General features: G+C 36.8%; 2 protein-coding genes across 9 annotated transcripts in view; one reads left to right on the top strand and one right to left on the bottom strand.

Annotated features, from left to right (window-relative positions):
- The window catches only part of PSMA8 (proteasome 20S subunit alpha 8), a 63,641-nt gene extending 59,716 nt beyond the window's left edge, over positions 1–3,925 (bottom strand). For all 3 annotated transcript variants that reach the window (XM_082355553.1, XM_082355552.1, XM_082355554.1), the window contains exon 1: positions 1,668–3,925. In XM_082355553.1, coding sequence (XP_082211679.1) covers positions 1,668–1,694 — 27 coding nt within the window. In that variant the 5' untranslated portion in view covers positions 1,695–3,925. The remainder of the gene's footprint in view (positions 1–1,667) is intronic.
- SS18 (SS18 subunit of BAF chromatin remodeling complex) overlaps positions 680–22,868 on the top strand; it is an 83,454-nt gene continuing 61,265 nt past the window's right edge. The window contains exons 1-3 of one of the 6 annotated variants that reach the window (XM_082355536.1): positions 680–1,046; positions 3,934–4,010; positions 12,285–12,369. In XM_082355536.1, coding sequence (XP_082211662.1) covers positions 978–1,046; positions 3,934–4,010; positions 12,285–12,369 — 231 coding nt within the window. In that variant the 5' untranslated portion in view covers positions 680–977. Of the gene's footprint in view, positions 1,047–3,933; positions 4,011–12,138; positions 12,176–12,284; positions 12,370–22,868 lie in introns of those variants that run through there. The other 5 variants (XM_082355537.1, XM_082355539.1, XM_082355535.1 and 2 more) reach the window with 5 other exon arrangements.

The following is a 22,868-nucleotide window of genomic DNA, read 5'->3' on the forward strand; positions in this document are numbered from 1 at the left end:
ACAAGCCACTAAATATTGCAAAAGAAAAGAGCAAGGGTGCCCTATATCAAAAGTTAATTCCGAAGATGCAAGTCAAATGAAATCGACCCACATTTCTGCCAAGGGTTTATCCTAAGAGGTGAACTCTTCAACTCTGGCCTTTCCAGCCAACTTGGCCGACTGCCCCCAAGTGCAGGACACAGCTTTCGTTTCCCGATTTTGGGTCTCGCTTACTTTCCAATTGTTAAGAACGACTGTGTGTGCGCGAGAGACCGTGGACTCGGAGGTGCGCACTTGGGGCGTAGCCGAGCCGTTCAAACCAGCGAATCCGCGTTCCCCTCATCCTCCCAACTCTGTCTCATCTTGGCAGATGCCCCACGGGTTTGCACGAACTCCCGGGTCCTGGCCTCCCTCCTCCCATCTCCGGGGTACCCGGACAGCTCGGGGAGGCCACTTCTTCCCCGGAGGGGGTAAGGATGAACTTGGAAAAACTGAACTGGGTCTACAGCAGAGCGCCGAAACGCACCCGGGAAGACGCTCCAGTGCGCGGAGAGGGAGGAAAGCGGCCCCGCACGAAAGGGGCGGGCCGGCTCAGGCGCTCGCATTTCCTGTGACAGGGGCTGCCCTAGCCGCTCCCTCTCCCGCGGCGGCGGGACCATTTCCTGAATCGCTGAAACGGAGGGAGGGCTGGGGCGCGGCCCTACCACAAGCGCAGAGGGCTGGGGGGTGGCGGGGAAGGAAAGGTGGAGGAACGGGAGGGCGATCAAGAGCAGGGAAGTTCTGCCGGGGCTGTGGTTCCAAAGTACCGCGCAGAAACTGGACTAATATGGGCCAGAGTTCCCCGTCCAGGCTGGGCCGGCCGGCTGCCCGTCGGGCGCTGGAGCATCCCCCCTCCCCGCGTTCTCGACGTGGTTCGGCCCGAGAGGCCGGCGTCTTTCCCCCAGTTTGCTGTTCACCCGGAGCGCTCGGGACTTGCCGATAGTGGTGACGGCGGCAACATGTCCGTGGCGTTCGCGGCCCCGAGGCAGCGCGGCAAGGGGGAGATCACTCCCGCTGCGATTCAGAAGGTGAAACCGCGCGGGGTCGGAGATGCCAGGCCCGGCCAGCGTTTGGGAGGGACCCGGGGGCCGGGCCGGGAGTCGGCCGGGCTGGGGGCGGAGGCGGGCCTGCTGGGAGGCGGGTGGGTGTGGGAACCCGAGCCGCGGGCTGCGCCCGAGTGGGTGGCGGAAGGGGGCGAACCGGTTCTCTCGCGGAGTTCTGCGCGCGTTTGGGCTCCTTCTTACAGGCACAAAAGCCCGAGCAACTGGCGCCCGATTTCTCTAGGGATGGGGCGGCGTTCGCGCGGCGGGGCGCGTGCGCCCGGCGGTGGCGGCCGCGCGGGGAAGGGCTGTTTTCCGCGGCTCGCGCCCCGCGCGTTGCCCCGGAGTTACTTTGGCGTCGCCCCGCCCCGCGCGCCGCGGTGGCTCAGTGCAGACCCCACCTAGGGTCGCCGGCGGGCCGAGGGGAAGCCGGAGCGTTACTCTCTCCCCGCTCAGAGCTGCAAACTCCGGCCGAGTTGGGGAGCTCTCACCAGAACTTGGGGGACGCGGCAGGGAACCTTAGTCGAGGCTCAGGGGCGGACGAGGGAGAACCCTCTGGATTTCGGGGTTCTCTCGGAGTCCCTCCTCCCTTCCGGATCCACCCCTTACCCCTTTACAGCTGCAGCGAATACTCATTGAGCGCCTATTGCAGGCGCCGAGGCTGCAGTGGTGAGCATGGTCTCTGCCTTCACGGAGCTTACAGTCGAGTAGTGGAGACGGTCTGATCCTCGTGACCAATTGCAGAAGTAGTGATAAATACACAGGGAGCTGTGCTGTCGTTGCTGTTACTTGCCAGTTGGGGACACAAAGGTTCTTTATTCTGTACCCCTTGTTGCCTATGAACAAGGCAGCGTTCTGAGTTTTAGTTAACCAGACTTTGAAAAGTTACTTGCAGACTTTTGCAGTTTACCTTAAATATTTCGGTTTTGTCTTATGCACCGGAACAAAGGTGAAAATTGAAGAGAAGTCAGCTTTTAGTACCACTCAGGATACCATTGTACGCCCGGTAGATTATGTTAATTGGCTTCTGTTGACTCTCAGGTTCTTTGTAGTGTGGCATTTGACATTTGCCCAACTGTTGCTTTATTTTTATGAACAAACCGGCTTGGCAGTGCCTGAAAATGCAGTGCTTTTCGTGTAGCGTACTGGGCTAAGTCTGCGGCCTGGCAAACGGCTCCAAGTACACACAGGCAAAACGTGTTTCTGGAAGGCTTCGCTTTTTATTTTTGGACTGTAGAAAAGTTGAGTTTTTCTTTTTTTTTTTTCTGTAAAGAGTTTTTCTTACATACATCTTAAGATATTTATCATGCGTGATTAATTCAGGAGATGCTGATCAGTTAAAGATTTCATCCTCATCTGAGGAGAGAAAAAGGATTCCAAATTAAGTGCCTCATTCTATAGTGTGAGGGACTGATGTTAGGTATGAGACAAATATTCTAATGGTGAAGTTTATTAGGTTGAAGAATCCGAGAAGATACGTTGTGAAATCGTTAGATTGGAGATTGTATTAACACATTTTAAAGACAAATTTTTTGGCATCTGATGATTAAGAAGAAAACTACATTTTTTAGAAGAGCATGTTAATATTTTTTTCCAGCGATATGAATCATATGCACAATATTTTTTTCTGCATATGATTCATATGCAGAAAAAAAGTCATACTGTTCAATGAGTTTTCGTGTTTAACTAAAAGAATTACATTAAATTAGTGAGAAAGAGTGGTTATGGTATTATACTTCATGCTTTCATTGAATCCTGGAAGGGTGGGGCAGTTTTAGGAGGAACATCTACTCCTGTCACTTGATAAATCTGAGACCCTGAAATCTTAAGTGGTTTGCACAGGATAGCAAAGCTGGCACTAAAACTAACTGGCCCTTTAGTTGCTACATCAGTGCTTTTTCCTCAGTGCCACTTTTCTTAGATGAATTATTTAACCCTTAAAGCTAGTTTTGCTTTGAATTGTTATAAGATGATAGTATGATAAATTGATATGCTTCTTATTTTTAAACTTTTGGGACAGTTAAATTATAAGGTGGGCTCATAGAGTCTGCGATAAATATTACAGTACTTACCTAGAAATTACTGTCATTGATTATTGCATATTTGGAGAATCATAAAACCATGCTGTATAAAACTTGGAAACTAGCCAGCTATCCCCTTAAGCCTCCTGAGCTGAAGTTTTCATGAGCTTATTCTGGATAAAGACAGATTTTTTTTTCACTAAGACAAAGCATTACAGTGATGCAAAGCCAACTTGGACTCTTAACTTTTAGTCTTTTTTGTTTGTTTTTTTTTTTTGGCTGTACTCCGCGGCTTGGGAGCTCTTAGTTCCCCTGCCAGGGATTGAACCCATGCTCTCTGCAGTGGAAGCTCAGAGTCCTAACCACTGGACCATCAGGAAATTCCCTCTTAACTTTTAGTCTTAGTAGGCTAAAACTTCTATTTCAGATAGTAGAGGTAATTAAATGTTTGAACAGAAAAGAAACTCCAAATTTTCTGTGCTGAGCTTCAGGTAATAATTCAGAGGGAGAATAATTGAAATAGAAATATTAGGGAATTCCCTGGTGGTCCAATGGTTAAGACTCCACGCTTCCACTGCAGGGGGCGCGGGTTCGATCCCTGGTCAGGGAATAAGATCCTGCAAGCCAGGCGGCACTGCCAAAAAAAAAAAAAAATTAAAAAATGTTGATTAAACATGATTAACATTCCAAAGGTATAAAATAAGATCCTTTGTGCTGAGCTATATAGTATGTATAAAAAAAGACCTGTGTGGATTCAGTTCCTGTAGAGATAAATGTTTCTAGAAATCTGAATTTTTTATTAATTTTACTTGTTGCACTAGATTTACAATAAACTTTTTCTCATTTCATTTCAGATGTTGGATGAAAATAACCATCTTATTCAGTGTATAATGGACTATCAGAATAAAGGAAAGACCTCAGAGTGTTCTCAGTAAGATTGATATGAATTTTTTTTTGTATTTCTTTTTCTGTGTTAGTTAGTTTTTTACTTTTCTTTTTAAGAACAGCTTTATTGAGATATAATTCACATACCATATAATTCACCTGTTTTAAAGTGTACAATTCAGTGGTTTTTAGTATATTCATAGAGTTGTACTATTACTTTAATCAATTTTAGAACATTTTCATCATTCCCAAAAGAAACCGTATCCCATTAGCAGTCACTCCCCATTCTCACCTCCCAATCCCACACCCCCTGTTAACCACTAATTTGTTTTCTGTTTGTGTAGATTTGCTTATTGTGGACACTTCATATTAATGGATTCATTCAATACATGGGTTTTTTTTGACCGACTTCTTTCCCTTAGCATAGTGTTTTCAGGATTCATCCATGTTGAAGCTTGTATCAGTATTTCCTTTCTTTTTATTGCTGAATAATCTTCCATGGGTATACCACATTTTATTTATTCATCAGTGATGTTGTTTGGGTTGGTTCCAATTGTTGACTATGATGAATAATGCTGCTGTGAACATGCGTGTACAATTTTTTGTGTGACTTTTCTTGATTTTTTATAAAAAAAATTTGTTCTTTGGGATGGAGTGGATATCAGTGTTTTTCTAATACTTCTTATCCTGCATTATAAAATAAGGACTCCAAATTTGCATAGTCTGATTTGTGGAAAAGTTAGATCTTCACATTTATAAGGTATTTAGTTACATCCATGTACAGTTGACTCTTGAACAACATGGGTTTAAACTACACAGGTGTACTTCCATATGGATTTTTTCCAGTAAAGATGTACTGCAGTGCTACATGATCTGCGGTTGGTTGAATATGTGGATGTGGAACCATGGATACTGGGGGCAGACTGTAGAGTTATACTCAGATTTTCAACTGCGCCGGGCGCAGTCCCTCCTACCACTGTGTTCAAAGGTCACCTGTATGTGATTGAGAATGCAAAGTTTATGTCTAGTAGAGAACTGATTATCACTCATAAGAACCGAACTTCTTACTTTGAAGTGATGATGTGTCTGAAGTAAACAGTATCCCCTAATAGAATCTGGTATAGTGGAACAAATTGAATATTTTATCAAAAGTCTCTAGAACAACACTATCAGTAGGAATATATTGGGAGCCACATAAGTAATTCTACATTTGCTAGTAGGCACATTAAACCAGTAAAAAGAAACATATGAAATTAATTTTTATAATATATTTTATTTAACTCACTGTTTCTAAAATAATATCTCTTCAATATGTAATCAGTATAAAAATACTAATGAGTTATTTTCGTTCTTTTGTTTCATAATAAGTCTTCGAAATCCATTGTGCATCTTACCCTACTAACACGTCATTTTGTACCAGCCACAAGTTCAGTGTGTCTAGTGGCTACCGTATTGGACAACTCAGCTCTGAATATTTTACTCTCACCATTGTTTTGGGACACATCTATCTTTCCTAGACATCTCATTGGTCTGCTCTCAGGAAGATTTTTTCAGCAACCCTGGCTCTTTCTCTGCGTGGCTTTCATGCTGTGCTGGTCGCCTGCTATCATCCGATTAACTCGTTACCTAGTTTTGAGTCCCTCTCCATGACTTTGTCTCTTTCCCCTTTGTTTAAAATTGTTTTTGAATTAAGAAAATTATAAACCATAAAAGTTTGTAGTCGCTTTTTTACTTCTCACTCTTATATCTCTCTTCTCTCCACAGAGGTTATTACTTACAATGGTTTAGTACCTATCTTTCAAAACATTTTTCTGTGCATTTACAAATATGTGCTCACATTTATATAAACACATTTAGACAGATATTTTAGTTTTCATAGATTAGGGTTTTCTAAATGGAATGGCTGGGTCAAAGACGGTTCTAAATCTCCAAATTACCCTGCAAGGAGAGTGTATTGGTTTGCTTTCCTCCCACTAGGTTTCAGAGTCCTGGTTTTCAACCACATCTGCCAGCAACGGATACTGGCCATCTTTTAAAATTTTTTTACACATCTGGTTGGTGAAAAGTGGTATCTCTTTCTAAAACTTTTTATTTTTAAATAATTTCACTCTTATAAAAAAGTTTCAAAGATAGTAGAAGAAATTACTGTATACCCTTCACTGAAATGCCTCAGATGTTAACATATTAGTCCACTATGTCATTCACTTCTTCCCCATGTCGTTTTTCTGAAATATTTGAGAAAAAAGTTGCAGGCATGATTCTCTCTTACCTTTATAACATCCATCTGTATTTCATAAAAACAAGCACAAATTCTTAGAGTCTAATTGTTGAAATCAAGAATTCAGGGACTTTCCTGGTGCTCCAGTGATTAAATACTTATCAAATTTTCAGACCTTTCAAAAATTTTGCCAATTGTCCCGTTAGTGTATTTTTTCAGTTCCATGATCCAGTGCAGGATCAGATGTTATATTTAAGTCTGTGTCTTCAGAATGCTTTAATCTGGAACTGTTCTTCAGTTTTTCTGTTATCTTTCATGATGTTGACATTGTTGAAGAGTACAGACCAGTTGTTGTGTGATATGTCCCTCATTTTGGGTTGACTGGTGTTTCTCCTTGATTAGACTCATGTTATACACTTTTGGCAGGAGTACCACAGACATGATGTTGTGTCCTTCTCAGTGCATCCTCAGTAGCCGTGTGATAGCAGTTTGTCCCAATATTCATGGTAACCTTGGCTACTTTGTTAAGGTGGTGCCTGCCAGGATCTCTACTGTAAAGTTACTATTTCTTCCTTTGTTATTTCTGTGTATGTGTTGGGGAGATACCTTGAGACACACATAACCCTGTTTCTTAGCCTATTTCCACACATTTGTTTTAACATCCACCAGTGATTCTTGACTAAAACAGTTATTACTGTGGCAGTTGCCAAAAGGTGACTGAACCCATCTTTCCTCTACAGTTATTTGGAATCCTACTGTAAGGAACAAATTTCCCAGCCCCTGTCCCATTCATTCTTTCATTGATTTATATCTGAATGAACTTATGGATTCTTACTGTATTCTCTGGGTTTTAATTTGTTAGTCTATTATTTATTTATTTTCTTTTTCAAATTGTCCCAGATGTTGGCCACTGGGAGCCCCTCATGCTGGCTTCTTGACTTGTCTCTATTATTTTTTGAGCATTTAAAAAATTTCTTGTATGACAAAATGTTCCAGGCTCCTCTTGTACTTTTTTCTGCCCCAGTCTGGAATCATTTCTCCAAGCCCTAGTTCTTTTTTTTGAGAATAATATTTAGAAATTAAGATCTGGATGCTAGGATATCTTAATTTCTAATCACTTGTGCATTTTGCATTTTATGTGACCATTGCCACTTCTTTTATGTATATTTTCTTTGATGAATCTTGTCTGTTTATATGTGAAAATTTCTTTTAAGAAATTACAACTGTGGATAATCATCAGTGGTTAGAAGATCACTACCTCAAGTCAGCCATGGATTGATAACAACTGAGAGGCACTGATTAGAATAATTATTTTCACTTACGGCTTTTTTTTTTCTTCTTTTTACTACCTTCATCCAGCTCCTCCTCTCCCCCACCCCCCCACCTCTGGTAACTACAAATCTGATCTCTCTTTGAGTTTGTCTGTCTGTTTTTGTTATTCTTTTTTTGGGGGCTGTGCTGTGCAGCATGTGGGATCTTAGTTTCCTGACCAGGGCTCGAACCCGTGTCCCCTGCATTGGCAGGCAGACTCTCAACCACTGCACCACCAGGGAAGCCCCTGTCTGTTTGTTTTTGAAGTATAACTGACCTACATCACTATGCTAGTTCCTGGTGCACAACATAGTGATTTGACATTTCTATATGTTACAAAATGATCACCACACCTCTGGCGTTTTAAAATGCCAGGTAAAGCCACGGGCATAGGACTGGTTCAATTTCCTGTAGGCCCTAGCAGTACGTGACAGGGATAAGACATGTTCAGGTGTAGAACCCACTCTTCCAACTTGTCGGCAAAAGTTTATACTGTCTTATTCTTTATAGTCTTAGCTTTTTTGTGTATGTGATCATTTTCCCCTTCTCTGCCTATTGGCATAGACCTCATTTGCTCACATATATGTATTTGGTATAAATGGGGCTTAAATTGATTTAGGTAGAATCTTAAATTCTGTCCTTTCTGTTGTATTTAATTTCATTCTTAGAGTTCTTTATATACTCTTTCTTTCTCAAGTTGTCAGAATTGGTTTGTGAGTGAAGAAAAAAAATTTCTCCTCTCAACATTAATAAATGTTCTTGTTTCTCATAGGAGAAGTGAAAGGAAAATAAAGAGAAACATCAGTGACAGCCATCTGGGAATTGATAGTTCAATTTTAATTAAACAGTTCCTTAAGATGTGATAACTGCCTGAAGCAGTGTTTTTTAAAATCGAAAATAACTTTATTTTTATGAAAGCAGTATAGGCATTGTAGAAAATTAGAAAACACAGATATTTAAAATTTAGAGAACGAACACCATATTCTCACCACCCAAAGATTTTTCACTGGTAACATCTTTGGATATATTACTCTACCCTTACCTACACACACACACACACACACACACACACTCACTCACTCACTCACTCATATAAGTCAGTGAATCACTTGTAGAGCTCATATGCCCAGATCCTCTTCCCTTTAAATTCTGACAACTTATATGTAAGAATATATTATTGCTCTCTTGTGGTGTTTGGTTTGAGCATTTTCTAAATCATCCCATGTATTTGCTTAAATCAGCCCTTATTTTTTGTATTTCAGGGTGAGTGCACCTATTTCAGAGTGTATTATAAACAGTTGTCAAGTGAAAAATTTTTGTTCATCATAGTGTAAATGAATTTAGTTTTAAATCTCTAGTTAGGAAGATAACTTTTATTCTATAAATTGTATTTCTTTTGACCTAAAAATACACTGTTCATAGCTTCTAGGTAAAAGTTTCTTTTTCAAAATGAAATCTGACTATTTTGGATTCATTTTGTAATTATATCAATAAATTTAATGGTGGTTATTTTACTTTATTCGAGGTAACTCATGTAGTGGCTCTTAGTGGAATCTTTGGGAAGTGAACTGTCTCTTATTTAATAGGTTAATAATTAAGGGTATCTGGAAGTATCTGCCAGTATTTATGAGGAAGTTACCATCATCAAATATAAAATGTTGAATATATTTTATATCTTCCCTTTGCTTACATACTCTGTTTTCTTTTATTAATGTATACTATTTTAGAAATAATAAGCATATACATTAAAAACTGCTTCAGTGACAAATTAATAGTATTTATAGAATTTTTAAAAAGTTTCTCAGGAAAATGTTTCTTTAATATTTGTAGAAGAATCTTAGAATAAGCTTATTTGATGAGTGCTGTAAAAAGAATGCAGTTTTTACAAAAAGAAAACCTACTGAAGTTATAGAAGACCCATTAAAAATGATCATTTTTACTTACCCCCTTACATTAGGTAAAAAGATTTGGGGCTATTGGGACAACTGTAGAAATTTGACTGGGTTCTGTGGATTCAATGGTAATATTGTATCAGTATTCATTTCCTTGTCATGATGGTTGTATTTTAGTTATATAGGGGAATGTCCTTGTTTTTGGGAAACTGACACTGAAGTGTTAGGAGTAATGGGGTATTATGCTGGTAACTGACTCTCGATGGTTTTGGAAAAAAGTGTGTCGTTGCATGCACGTGTATGTTGGTGCAGGTGTTTAGAGACAGTATAAGACAGATGTAAGATGCTGACAATTGGGGAGCGTGGGAGAAGAATATTTGGGAGTTCTTCATACTATTCTTGAAACTGTAAGTTTGAGATTATTTCAAGATTAAAAATTAAGATTTGATAGTTGGGGAAATGTCTTTAAAGTATTTCATAAAAGTTGCTGTATTTATAGATATTTAGAACCACAAGGACTTTAGAGATCTACCCTCACTGCCATTATTTTATTTTATTTTGTTATTTTTTTAAATAAATTTATTTATTTCTGTCTGCGTTGGGTCTTCATTGCTGTGCGTGGGCTTTCTCTACTTGCGGTGAGTGGCGGCTGCTCTTTGTTGCAGTGCACGTGCTTCTCATTGCGGTGGCTTCTCTTGTGGAGCACGGGCTCTAGGCGCGCAGGCTTCAGTAGTTGCAGCACGCGGACTCAGTAGTTGTGGCTCGCGGGCTCTAGAGTGCAGGCTCAGTAGTTGTGGCGCAGGGGCTTAGTTGCTCCATGGCATGTAGGATCTTCCTGGGCCAGGGCTCGAACTTGTGTTCCCTGCATTGGGAGTCGGATTCTTAACCACTGTGCCACCAGGGAAGTCCCTGCCATTATTTTATAAATGAGGCCTCAAGCGTGTGGCAGATTAAACAGTATTTTAACACTGGCTTACTGAGGACCAATAAGCATGACTAGAATTTTTCTTAAAGGATCATGAGTAGGCCATAGTCTCTGAGTAAAGTTGGTATTTTTATTTTTGATAGGGCAGTCAGCAAATCTCATATCTGAGTACATGTGATAGAGCCATACTAATATTCAGAAGAAAAGAAAAACTTGAAAGAGCAGCCTTTGAAATGAGTTACATGTTCTAATTAAAAATGGCTGGTTGGTTTTTTAAAAATGGCAAGATTGTAGAATCCTGTATCTTAAATTCCATTCAAGATGTCTATGGAATAATGAAGTAGTTCCAGCTAGTGGTGCCTGTTAGTGCTGTTTGAAGAATTTCAATGACATAATTAACCATTATGAATAATTCAGTGCAAAATAATGATTTTTGGTCCTTGTATGTTTAAGGATCCCTATAACAATATATCATGTCTGATTGAGCAACATAGTGTATATGTGAGGAGGAGCATTAAGAACTTAGACTTGTTTTTAAATAACAACAAAAAAACAAGAACAAAGAGAAACAAGGAAACCTTGGGAAGTGTTGGATATATCTGTTACCTCCATGGTGGTGATGTTTTCACTGGTGTTCGTGTACGTCCAAACTCATCAAATTGTACACATTAAATACGTGAAGTTCTTTGTATATATTAGTTATATCTCAATAAATTTATAAAAAAACAAACAAGCAAACTATAAAAGTATGATCTTGTTAGTGAAGAAACTTTAAGTTCAGTGAGAAATAAGTTTTTTCCCCCCTAATAAGAAAACAGTAGTGAAACCAGTTTTTCCAGCAGGAAAAAAATAATGCAGCAAAGAATTTACTAGGATTCCTCTTAATGGTGTCTGTTTTAGAAAATTACTTCATTTGGGATCTGTATTAGAAGACTTTATTTAGCTGAATAAAGTTCTTTTGACTTATTTTCATTATTTTAATTGGTACAGTATTTATTAGTAAATGAAATTCTAAAAGCTTAATTTGATGCACGTTTTACGTTTGTATTATTTTGTGGGTTTACCAGCACTAGTAATTGGATCACTACTAATTTCAGTCTGGTTTCATCTGAGTTAATTTTTTAAATTATGAAGAGAGGCTTAGCAAAGCTAATAGGTAAGTAAGATCACAGTAAACATGTTTAACCACTTGACTCCGATAATGAGAATTTGCTTTATTTTTTAAAGTTAATTTGCAGTGGTGTTGGTGTTGGTGTCCTATTATTTCCTCCATCCCGGTGCTTTAGCCTGTAACTTTTTTTTTTTTTTGTAATTGGAGATGCCTCTTTATTGTCCTCTCTATATGTCCTGATAGATGGGCAGCATAACCACAGCAGGTATAAATTGTTGGTCACTGCTGCAGGAATGAGAAGGGAAAAAATGTGTGGTTTCCACCTCCTGTCTGACATTTTAGCAGAGCGTGTTGACTGTGCTTGGCTTTGAGGTTTTCGGCAACACGAAAATGGCAGAGGGAAGGGAATAAGCGTATCAGTTTTGTTGATTACTTCATTCTAGGTCTCTTTGCGTATGTTATATGTGTGGAGCCAGTACCTGTCTCAGTTATTCCATTTACTACGCTGTACAATCTTGTACAAGTTATTAACCTTTCTAAACCTCAATTTCTTCATCTGTGAAATGGAGAAAATAAGAATCTTCACCTCATAGTGTTGGTTTGAGGATTAAATCAGATGTTTAAGTATGTAGAACAACTATAGCAATATCTAGCACATAGTAAGAGCTCCGTGTTTATTATTGTTTTTGAATATACTTATTTGGAATTATTTTGCAGAGGAACTAGGAAAAATTGCAGTGCTGTTGATGTTCAGGTAACAGAAATCGCTCATTAAACTTGAGAAATAAAATGCTGTTTGTATAATATGTAAGCAGATAAGAAGAAAATTATTTTTAATATTGATATTTGTTTTGTTTTAATAGGTATCAACAGATGCTGCATACAAACTTGGTCTACCTTGCTACAATAGCAGATTCTAATCAAAACATGCAGTCTCTTTTACCAGCAGTAAGTACCTTTAAAATAGTGTGAAGTAGATAATTTTTATAGAGTTCTTTACAGAATAACACATTTTTGTTTGGTGATTCTGAGTTTTGTTTAGCAAATCCTGCCCTCTTTTGAGAACATGAAGATATTCTCCTATATGATCTACAAGCTTTATTATTTTGCCTTCATATTTAATTTGAATTAATTCACCTGGAATTGATTCCCTGACTGAGGAAGTTATATCCATCCATCTATTCACTAGCCCACCTATTTATTTATTTATTTAAATGTGTAATTGCACAGATTATTTAGGAACAAATCTGTAATATTTTAAAGCAGATCCCCAGCCATCATATACATAATTTAATATGCATCTCTGGCAGATAAGGACTATTATCCCACGCCACAAAATTAACCAGAATCTCTTAATGTCTTATGATACCCAGGATGTTTTCAATTTTCACCAATTATCTAAAAAAACTCGCATGTTTTAATGATTGTTTGCCGCAGAATCCAAACAAGGTCCACCTGTTGCATTGGTTGATCTGTGTCTTAAGTTTTTTTTAATCTGTATCACTTTATCTTTTTTATTCTCCATTTATTTGTTGAAGAAACTGGGTCATATATTTTGCAGAATTTCTCACATTTTGGATTTGGCTGATTGTATCCTGTTGGTTCTTTAACGTGTTCCTCCATCTCATCTCTATTTCCTCTAAACTGATAATTTATAGATTGAGAGGCTCCATTAGAATTAGGTATAGTCTTATGTTATTTCGTTGGTGGCACCGTGTGTGGTGCCTGTTGTATTTTATTAGCAGGGACACATTTTGTTGTCCCGTTTTTAGTGATTGATTGATTGATCAGTGCACACAGTTGGTATCGGTCTGATCAGTCCATTATAAAGTTCCCCATCTACCTTTCAGTTAGTGGTTTTAGCAGTTATTGGTGCTTGTTGACCAGGTTCGTTGTTTCATTTTGGGATCTAAGAACAATGAGTTTCTAATTTTACAGTTCCTCCTGGATTGTACTTCTTTTAAAAAGGAAAATTTCCTTTCATCAAATATTTGGTTATCCTGAAATAGAGAGTTCCTATAGGAAAGTCATGATAAAGGCTTGATTCTATTCCTTTATCAATTTTCAGAATAACAAGTTGGTCTCTAGTAACCTGTGAAAGATGACCAAGGATTTTGTCTTTGTTTTTATTATCTGAACTTATACATTTTTATATTTTTAATGTGTTTAAATCCATTGAGTCATTCTTCGTGATACTCAAGTTTTCTCACCTTTGGTCAGTGGGAACCCCTTCATTTGGCTCCTGTGTCCTTCTGACATGATTTCGGTATTGTATAGCTTCTTTGCTTCAGAATTTGTGAGAGAGATCAGACTAATTATATTTTCTGCCCCAACTATTTTTCCAACCAGCCTTTTTCCTATGGGAATTGGTGTTTAGAAACCACAATTTGGATGTTTGGGGCATTCGTTATTACTGAGTTTCCATTTTTTCTTGGCATTTTCAGCAGACAGAGGTAGGAAACATGCTTTTTAAAAAGAAAGAAAATATTAAATTAGTGATATTGCCACTTCAGGATAAGTTTTTTTACCCAGATTTGATTTTATGTATTAGTATCTCTTCTGTCTTACTCCAAAAATCTTGATACCTCAATGACATTATTATAGTCAGTTGTTTGCTTTATACTACTATATATGTAACATAATTTCAATATAACAATACCAAGATTGCCGCTAACAATAACATGCTTGTCCTTAGATATACCTCACTAGGGATATATAATGAATAAATTTAGTTTTGAATCTGAAAGAATGTTAATGTGATTTTTGCCATGGACTTCATTACCAGCTAGTATGAGGAACAGATTTGATTTCATTTGTTTCCAGGTAGATAATTCTCTCCCAGCATTATCTGTTGGAAAAATAAAACAAAATATCTTTTCTCTATTTTGTCATGCCACCTCTATTATATATCAAGTGTCCATATATGTGCGGGTCTGTGTCTAATCTCTCTATTCTGTTCCATTGGCCAGTTTTTATAAATTCCACTATCTTGTCACAGTTGTCATAGTCCAATAAGTCTTGATGTATATTAGAGAAGTTCTTTACTTATTCCTTATATTCCTTATTTTTTTCAAGAATATCTTGGGTACTGGTCCTTTGCATTTCCATATACACTTAAACATCAGCATGTCCAACATAATCCGCTTGTGATTTTCATTGAGGTGAACTTGACTATAAATCAATTTGGGGAGAATTGATGTCTCTACAATACTGAGTCTTTCAAATCATAATCATTGCATGTATTTTGATTTATTTAGTCCTTTACTATCTGTCAATAAAGTTTTGTGATTTTCCTGCAGAGGAAATTTACACATCTCTCTCCTGCAGAGAGATTTACACATCTCTCATTGGATTTATTGCTAAGTACCTCGTATTTTTTGAGGCAATTTGAAATGGAATCGTTGTTTTTTAAGTTTTATTTTGTAACTGTGATTGCAGTTTACATAGAAACGCAATTGATTTTGAATCTCACAGCCTTGTTCAACTCTTATTTCTAACAATTTTTCTGTAGATACTTCCAGTTTTCTATATTCACCAACATATTTGTGAATAATGAGTTTTGTTTTTTCTTGCCAATCCTTACACCTTTTATTTCTTTCTCTTGCCTTACTTCTCTGGCTAGGACCTCCAGTACATTCCTGAATAGAAGTGGTGATAGAGGACATCTTAATCTTGTTCCTGATCACAAAGGGAAAGCTTTCACTGTTTGACCATTACAGATGATGCTTGCTGTAGTTTTTTTTGTAGATAGCTTTTATCAGATTGAGGAAGTTCGCTTTCGTTTCTGTTGTGCTAATAGTTTATATATTGAATGGATGTTAAATTTTGTTAAATACTTTTATTACATCTAATGAGGTGATCATAGTTTTTTCTTTAATCTGTTAATGTGGTGAATTACATTGATTTACTTCTCAATGCTCAATCAGTCTTGGATTTTTGTAATTAACCTACTTTTTCATGACCCACTTGGTCATGGTCTTTTTAAAAAAATTGCTGTATTCAGTTAAATTTTTGATCAAGATTTTTATGGCTGTTCATGAGTGTCATTGACTTTTAATTTTCTTTTCTTATAATGCCTTTGTCTGTTTTTTATTTTGAGGTTATGCTGGCTTCATAAAATGACCTGCAGAATTTTCCCACTTTTTCTTATCTGGAAGAATTTGCAGAGTATAGCCATTTCCTAAATGACTGGTCTAATTCTTTAGAAAAGCCATCTGGATCTGAAGTTTTCTTTGTGAGGCTTTTATTTACTGACTCAATTTCTTTATGGTTATAGGATAGTTTATACATTTCTGTATTTTATGAGATAGCTATTTTGGTAAATTGTGCTTTTTAGCATTTTATCCAAATTTTCAAATTTATTGACATAAAGTTTGTGAAATAATCTTTTTTCTAATGTCTGTGGGATCTGTAGTGATAGTTTATTTTATTCTTAACGTGGTTCATTTGTGTCTCCTTGTTAAAAATTTTTTTTGATCACTGTTGCCAAGTATTTATTGTATTTTCTTCTTTTAGTCTTTTTAAAGCATCAGTTTTTGACTTTGATCTTTCTCTGTTGCAGCATTTCTCAAACTTTTTGTTCTCAGAACCCCATTATATTATACGTAAACATTACTGAGCACTGTGAGGAGTTTCATGTCAGTTTTATACACTGATATCATTGATTATATTTTACTTATTATGCTAATATTCATTTAAAATGAACAACAATAAACCCATTGCATGTTAATATAAATAACATTCTTTAAAGGAAAAATAACTGTATCTTTGAAAACAAATTTAGTGAGGTAAATGACACTGTTTAATAATTTTGCAAATTTCTTTTAAATGTCTGGCTTAATAGAAAACATCTGTATTCTCATATCTACTTCTGAATTCAATCTAGCATATGTTTTGGTTGAAGTAGAAGAAAATCCAGTCCCACACAGATGTGAAATTTGAAAAGGGAAGAATATTTTTAGCCTTTTTAGGTTGTGGATAATCTGTGAGGGTATAGCAGATCTCAGCAAGTGTTTTTTAAAGGTTAGTTGCAGTATGGAATCTGAAATTATATCAGTACATTTTTCTTATTCTGGTACATTAAAGTTCATTGGTCTGTCTTGCATTCTGGATGGATCTTTTACTCATGCGTGATTTCATAACATCATGCTTTGGTCATTTGGAAAATAATAAGTTCACTTAGTTATGCACCTTTTCCAAATACTGATATATTTCATTATATGATACCAAAAAATTGGTGATTTGTTGAAATCACCACCAATCTAATCAGAAAGGTCTCTTAAGTACTGGGATGCTGTCAAGCTGAAGACAGTAAATATAAGTTTGCCAAATTCCCAGTTCTTCCTTGAAAAGTCAAATTTGATCATTCACAGAAAATGCCATCAGTTGTTTTCCAGGCTCACGGTGTTCAGTTTTGAGGAAATGTCTGCCAGATACCCAAGCCTGGATAAGTATAATTTGTCTAGATATTGTTCTTTTACGTAAAATTGGTGTTCCATGAAAAAAGTGCTTAAATCAGCATGCAGCACAATCACAAAGTGTTTTCATTTTACTTTGATTTGCAGCAGATATGTTTATTATTTTCACATTTTGTCACACAGAATATTTAACTGACATGGCGAATTTAATAAATGAATAATTTTTACTGCTTCATCAAGGACATTCTTAAGTGAAAATGACTTTTTCTTTCTTTAACTGCTAGTCTGGGGCAGTCAATAGTACGATGATTTACAGTAGAGTTTGATACCTTGATATATGCCAAGGCTCCATCAGTTACATCCACTTTTGCTTTTGTACCATGATGTTGTAAATATCAACATAGTCTAAAAGGCAAACATCATCTTAGTATTATTATGGAAATAGTTTTGACCTTTTGGATTCCCTACAAGAATCTTGAGAAGCAGACTTTGTGACCATTACTCTTTTGTATGTTTTTGGATATGATTAATTTCTGATATTATCTTTATTATTTCATTTTATTTTCCTTCAGTGTATTTTGCTGTCCTTTTTCTGAGTTTTAAGATGAATGCCTGCTTCATCAGTTTTAATCCTTCCATACTAATACATGCATTTAAGGGTGTAAATTTCTGTCTAATTAGTTCTGTTATGTAGTATATTCATATTTATTCTGTTCCAAATATTTTATAATTTCCATTGTTATTTCTTCTTTTTACATGGGTTGATAAATATATTTCTTAGTTTGCAAACATAGGGAGATTTTATTGTTTTCTTTTTCTTAATGATTTCTGACTTCATTGCATTGTGGGTAGGTAACACTTTGTATGATTTCAGTTCTTGGGAATTCTTTGAGATTTGTTTTACGGTCCAGCATACGGTCAGTTTTTACAAATGTTCCGTGTATTCTTTAGCCCCTGAGTGCAGAGTCCTGTATATGTTCACTAGTTCAAGTGTGTTAATCTTGTTTGAATCTTCTGCATAGCCTTACTGATTTTTTTTTTTTTAATCTTTGTGATGTTTCATTTGTGTGTTTGTTCTGTCAGTTACTGAGAGGTGTATGTTTAAAATGTCCAAGTATAGTTGTGGATTGACTGTTTTTCCTTGTAACTCTTTCGAGTTTATTACATTTTGAGGCACTGCAGTGGATGCATGTATGTTTAGAAATGTTATAGCTTTCTGGTTCTTTGTAACGTGTCATTATGAAGTATCCCTCCTTATCTCTAATTATGCTTTTGGTGTTAATGTCTACTTGTCTGGTTTTTGTGTAGCTGAGTCAGCTTTCTTTATCATTTGCATGGTGTATCTACCTTTCCATTTCTTTGTGTTAGAGATATGTGTCTTATGAACAGCATGTTGTTGTTTTAAAAAAAATCCAATCCAGCAATCTTTGTTATTTACTTGAAACATCAAATCCATTTACAGTGAACGTAATTGCTCATATATCTTAATTTAAACCTACCATCGTAGAATGCACTTTATTTTTGTCTCATCTGTTTATATTCCTTTTCTTCTGTTCTTTTTGTCTTGATAATTTTTTTTTTTCTGCTAGTTTGGAAATTATATACTTCCATACTTACTATTATTTTAGAGGTTACTGTATAGTTAACAATTCAAGGACCCTCAGATACTTTATTTCAATTCATTCCCTCAGTGACTTATCCATTGTGTTACACATTTTAAATCTGTGGATGTTTACTCACAAGTGATTTTTACTTTTTTTTAAAGTTAGTCTTCATTAGAAGACGATTATCATTGTTACCGTTTTTGATGCTTTTCATTCCTCCCTTCATTTACAACCTTTTCTCTCAGATCATTTCTTTTTTCCTCCCTAGAGAACATATTTCAGTATTTCCTTTTAGCATTGGTTTGGTGGTGACAAATACCTTCAGGTCTTTTTTTGTTTGTTTGTTTTTGGTTTTTTGGTGATCTGAAAATGCCTTTTCACTATCATTCTTAAAAGATGTTTTTGCCAGGGACAGATTTTAGGTTGGCATGTGAGCACATTAAATTAATCATTCTACTCTTTTCTGGCTTTTATCTATTGACAGTTGAGTGCCGTTGCAAACGTTACTATTTTGAAGGCAGCTTGACTATTTTCTTTGACTGTGTTGAAGATTTTTTGCTTTGTCTAGAGTTTTTTGCAGTTTTACTATGATCTCTCTAGGTGTGTGTTTCTTTTTATTTATCCTGCTTGGTGTTTGTTGAGATTTCTGAAATCTGTGGATTGATATCTTTTATCAGTTTTGGAAAATTCTCAACTGGCTTTCTATATTGGCTAACATGCCCACAGAAAATGTAGCCCCCAAGTTTGGGCCCATGTCTCTGGATTTTTTTTTCTTCTGGATCTTGGCCTGTTCATTTTTTTTTTTTTTTTTAATTTTTTTTAAATTAAATTTTATTTTTTTTAATGCTATTCTTGTCTGCTTACATTCTTTTTTTTATGTATGTATGTATGTATGTATGTATGTATGGCTGTGTTGGGTCTTCGTCTCTGTGCGAGGGCCCTCTCCAGTTGCGGCAAGCGGGGGCCACTCTTCACCGCGGTGCGCGGGCCTCTCACCATCGCGGCCTCTCGTTGCCGAGCACAGGCTCCAGACGCGCAGGCCCAGCAACTGTGGCTCATGGGCCGAGTTGCTCCGCGGCACGCGGGATCCTCCCAGACCAGGGCTCGAACCCACGTCCCCTGCATTGGCAGGCAGACTCTCAACCACCGCACCGCCAGGGAAGCCCGGCCTGTTCATTTTTAACTACTTTGTCTGCTCTTCCATATCTTTAAGCATATTTTAAAAGCATTTTCTCCAGCTTTTTTTGTTGTCTGCAGTGGAGGGTTTGAATGACCTAATTTGCTGATAACCTATGTGATTCCTAAGTATTGGAATAGAATTCTGTTTTGCTATCCATAGAATATTAGTTATTTTTGAGGCTTCTTAGATATGACTGTTTCACTGGAGAGAGAACAAACACTTGCAGAAGGACTACTAAGTATTGGGTCCTTTCAGTACTTTATTTCATCCTCAGAGTCTTTTAAGATATTAGTCCCATTCTGTGGTTGAGGAAACTGAGTCTCAGGGTGATTAATGTGTCTAGGGACTTGTAGTTGGTAAGTGGTAGCATGGCATTTGAACCCAGGCCTTACTGAAAGCAGTTCATGCATTATGATACCAAGTCATGTTGCTATTAGGATGGAATGGAAATTAAAGTCTGACCCATTTGCTCTTAAGTTTGTGTATCAGGGTAGGATGTGGCTAGATTTTTCTAGAGCTTGAATCTAGATTTTACAACCTGCAGTGTCTTGATTGTTCTACTGTGTTGTTATGGAAATGAATGCCTTGATCATTTTTGTTTCTTTCTTGTCTAGCATTATTCCTGTACTCAGGTGTTAAGTTTAAAAAAAAAGTTAAATGAATGAGTCTGCTTATAGTTTGGGGACTGTACTATAGATTTAAGAGGCAGGTTAAGAATTTAGCTTATTAGTGGGAAGCAGCCGCATAGCCCAGGGAGGTCAGCTCGGTGCTTTTTGTCCACCTAGGGGGGTGGGATGGGGAAGGTGGGAGGGAGACGCAAGAGGGAGGAGATATGGGGATATATGTATAAGTATAGCTGATTCACTTTGTTATACAGCAGAAACTAACACACCATTGTAAAGCAATTATACTCCAATAAAGATGTTAAAAAAAAAAGAATTTAGCTTATCATCACCATGGTGGCCTATAACTCAGTGATTCTTTTTTCTTTTTTTTTCTCCTGTTCTAGTACATCTGAAAGATGTGACACATTCTGAACATGTTCTCATCAAAACAGTAACGCGTTGCGCACAGGTTCTCAAGTCAGGGCATTGAGTGTGGAGAGGGGTCATTCTCCTCCAGGTAGTCTTATTAGAGTCTCGTGTGTGGTTGGGGAATGAGGGTAGTTTGCAAAGTGTTCTCAGGTGATTCTGTTAACCCTTCCATATCCCTTCTACCCAATCAATTGAGAGTCTCTGTGTGACTTATGATACTGTGCAATTCTGGATTTTGTCAGTTTGTCTTCATTTGAAATATTGTCTTCATAAAATATGGAAATGTCTTAAAGTCTTAAACATTACAGTTTCTCAGATATGTTCCATATTCTCTCTAGCTTTTATGCAGAACACAAAAATGTTGGGTCATACCACACATCTTGAGATTTAGTTACTCATTTCTCTTGCCCTTCCTCAAGGAGGTAGTAATTATTGAGAAGCCAATGTGGTAAAATTTAGCTTCCCATAGATATTCATTAAGGTACTGCAAAATCTCTAACTCAGAATTTACTATTCCATTCTCATCTGTTGCTAAGTTATACACTGTTATTGAAATTTTTTTCATTTGTTTTTTATAGAGTTTACATTGTTCCCTACAAATCACATAGGACAGTAAAAATTATTACTATTTATATTCAGGGAAAGTATTATGTTATTTTACCGTCACCTGGTTAAGAACCATCACAAAGGAAAGACACACATTTCATTACAAACCTACCATTGTTTCAGATTCATTTAACACAGTCACTATTTTACATCATATTTTACTAAAGAATATAGTTATTGCCATTTGTGTATTTTGAAATAAAATTTTTCCCTCTTAATATTGGTCAAAGTTTTATTTAAAATATGTGATCAAATTTTCATTTTAAAAAAAGGGTATTTTGAAGGTTAGGTTGCTTGGGAAGCTAAGTTAACAAAGGAAGAGGGGTTTTAGAAAGCCTAGAAATAAATAGATCCTCATAGTAGGGGGAACAACAGAGAGTTGGACCAATAATAAAAGCGGGGCTAAAGAGGGGAAAAATCAGCAAGAAGGAAAGCAGTTGGATTAGAGATGAAATAGGAAGAAAGGTGAATTTGAGAAAACTAGAATAGTAGAATACATACAACCAATCTGCCAAAAGGGATAGAATATACTACTTACTAACTGTAGTTTGAGAAATTTTGACCCTGAAAAAGGACTGTATGTTTTAGGGTGATTTTACTGAAGTTTTCCAGAACGGAGTTTTTCACTTTATTTAACTGGTTAGAAATGTGCTCATAATTATACGTATGCTCAGCTTTTAAGTTTTTTAATGTCCTCCCAAAAGCGGAATTATGTATTTATAGTAATATTTCATGTATCTGGAAGAAGACTAGATCTAGCAAACTTCTCCTATTTGAAAGAAAGTCAAAATTAAAAAACCAGGAATAAATGGAAAAAGACCTAAAAGGAGAAAAACAACTTATAAAGCCAGTGTACTATAACACTTAGGCATTTTGCTTCTTAGTTTGGGCCCTGGGTATTCTTTTCTTATTTCAAAGGCATTGTAAGTTTGTAACAGAAACTATTCTTAGCCTTACACATATTTGAACAAGTTTGCTTTTTCAATTTTAAGCCCATAGCCAAAAAGCAGCAAATCACAAATCAGAACTTGGAGAGTGTATTCCATAGGCAGGCATACTTACAAGCAGTGTACCTGACAGCTGAGGTGGCATTGAAAGAGTCCAAATATTTGTACAAAACTGACATAATTCAAAATTTACACTATTCTGACTCCATTTAGTAGAGGTATATAGGGTCCTATCTACCTTGGTAAATGTTGGAGGCATCATTAGAATGTTGGTTTTCAGAGTTGGTATTTACTTTCTGAAACAACATAAACTATTGACATAATTATTTTCATTATATGAACTAGGAACAATTTCACCAGTAGAAAATATGACTATATTATGTGTATGTAAGTCCTTCCTACAAATGTACTTTGAAGAAATTGCATTTCTAAGTTTCAGGCTAGTATTAGTTATTGTTAGTTTATTTTTGTCATCTGCTAGTATTATGAAGTAGTAAGCACCATTGATTTAAGAAAGAATTATGAGAGAACAATTTAAATTTAAAAAAAAGCTTTTATCCATTGATTTAATTTTTCTTTGGGAAAAACTTGGGGAGAAAATAGTCTTTTTATTGTGGTAGTTCATTTTGAAGGCATACAGTCTAGAAATATTTCTACAG

Source organism: Balaenoptera borealis, assembly GCF_965194805.1.
Source record: "Balaenoptera borealis genome assembly, chromosome: 14".
Taxonomy (NCBI): Eukaryota; Metazoa; Chordata; class Mammalia; order Artiodactyla; family Balaenopteridae; genus Balaenoptera; species Balaenoptera borealis.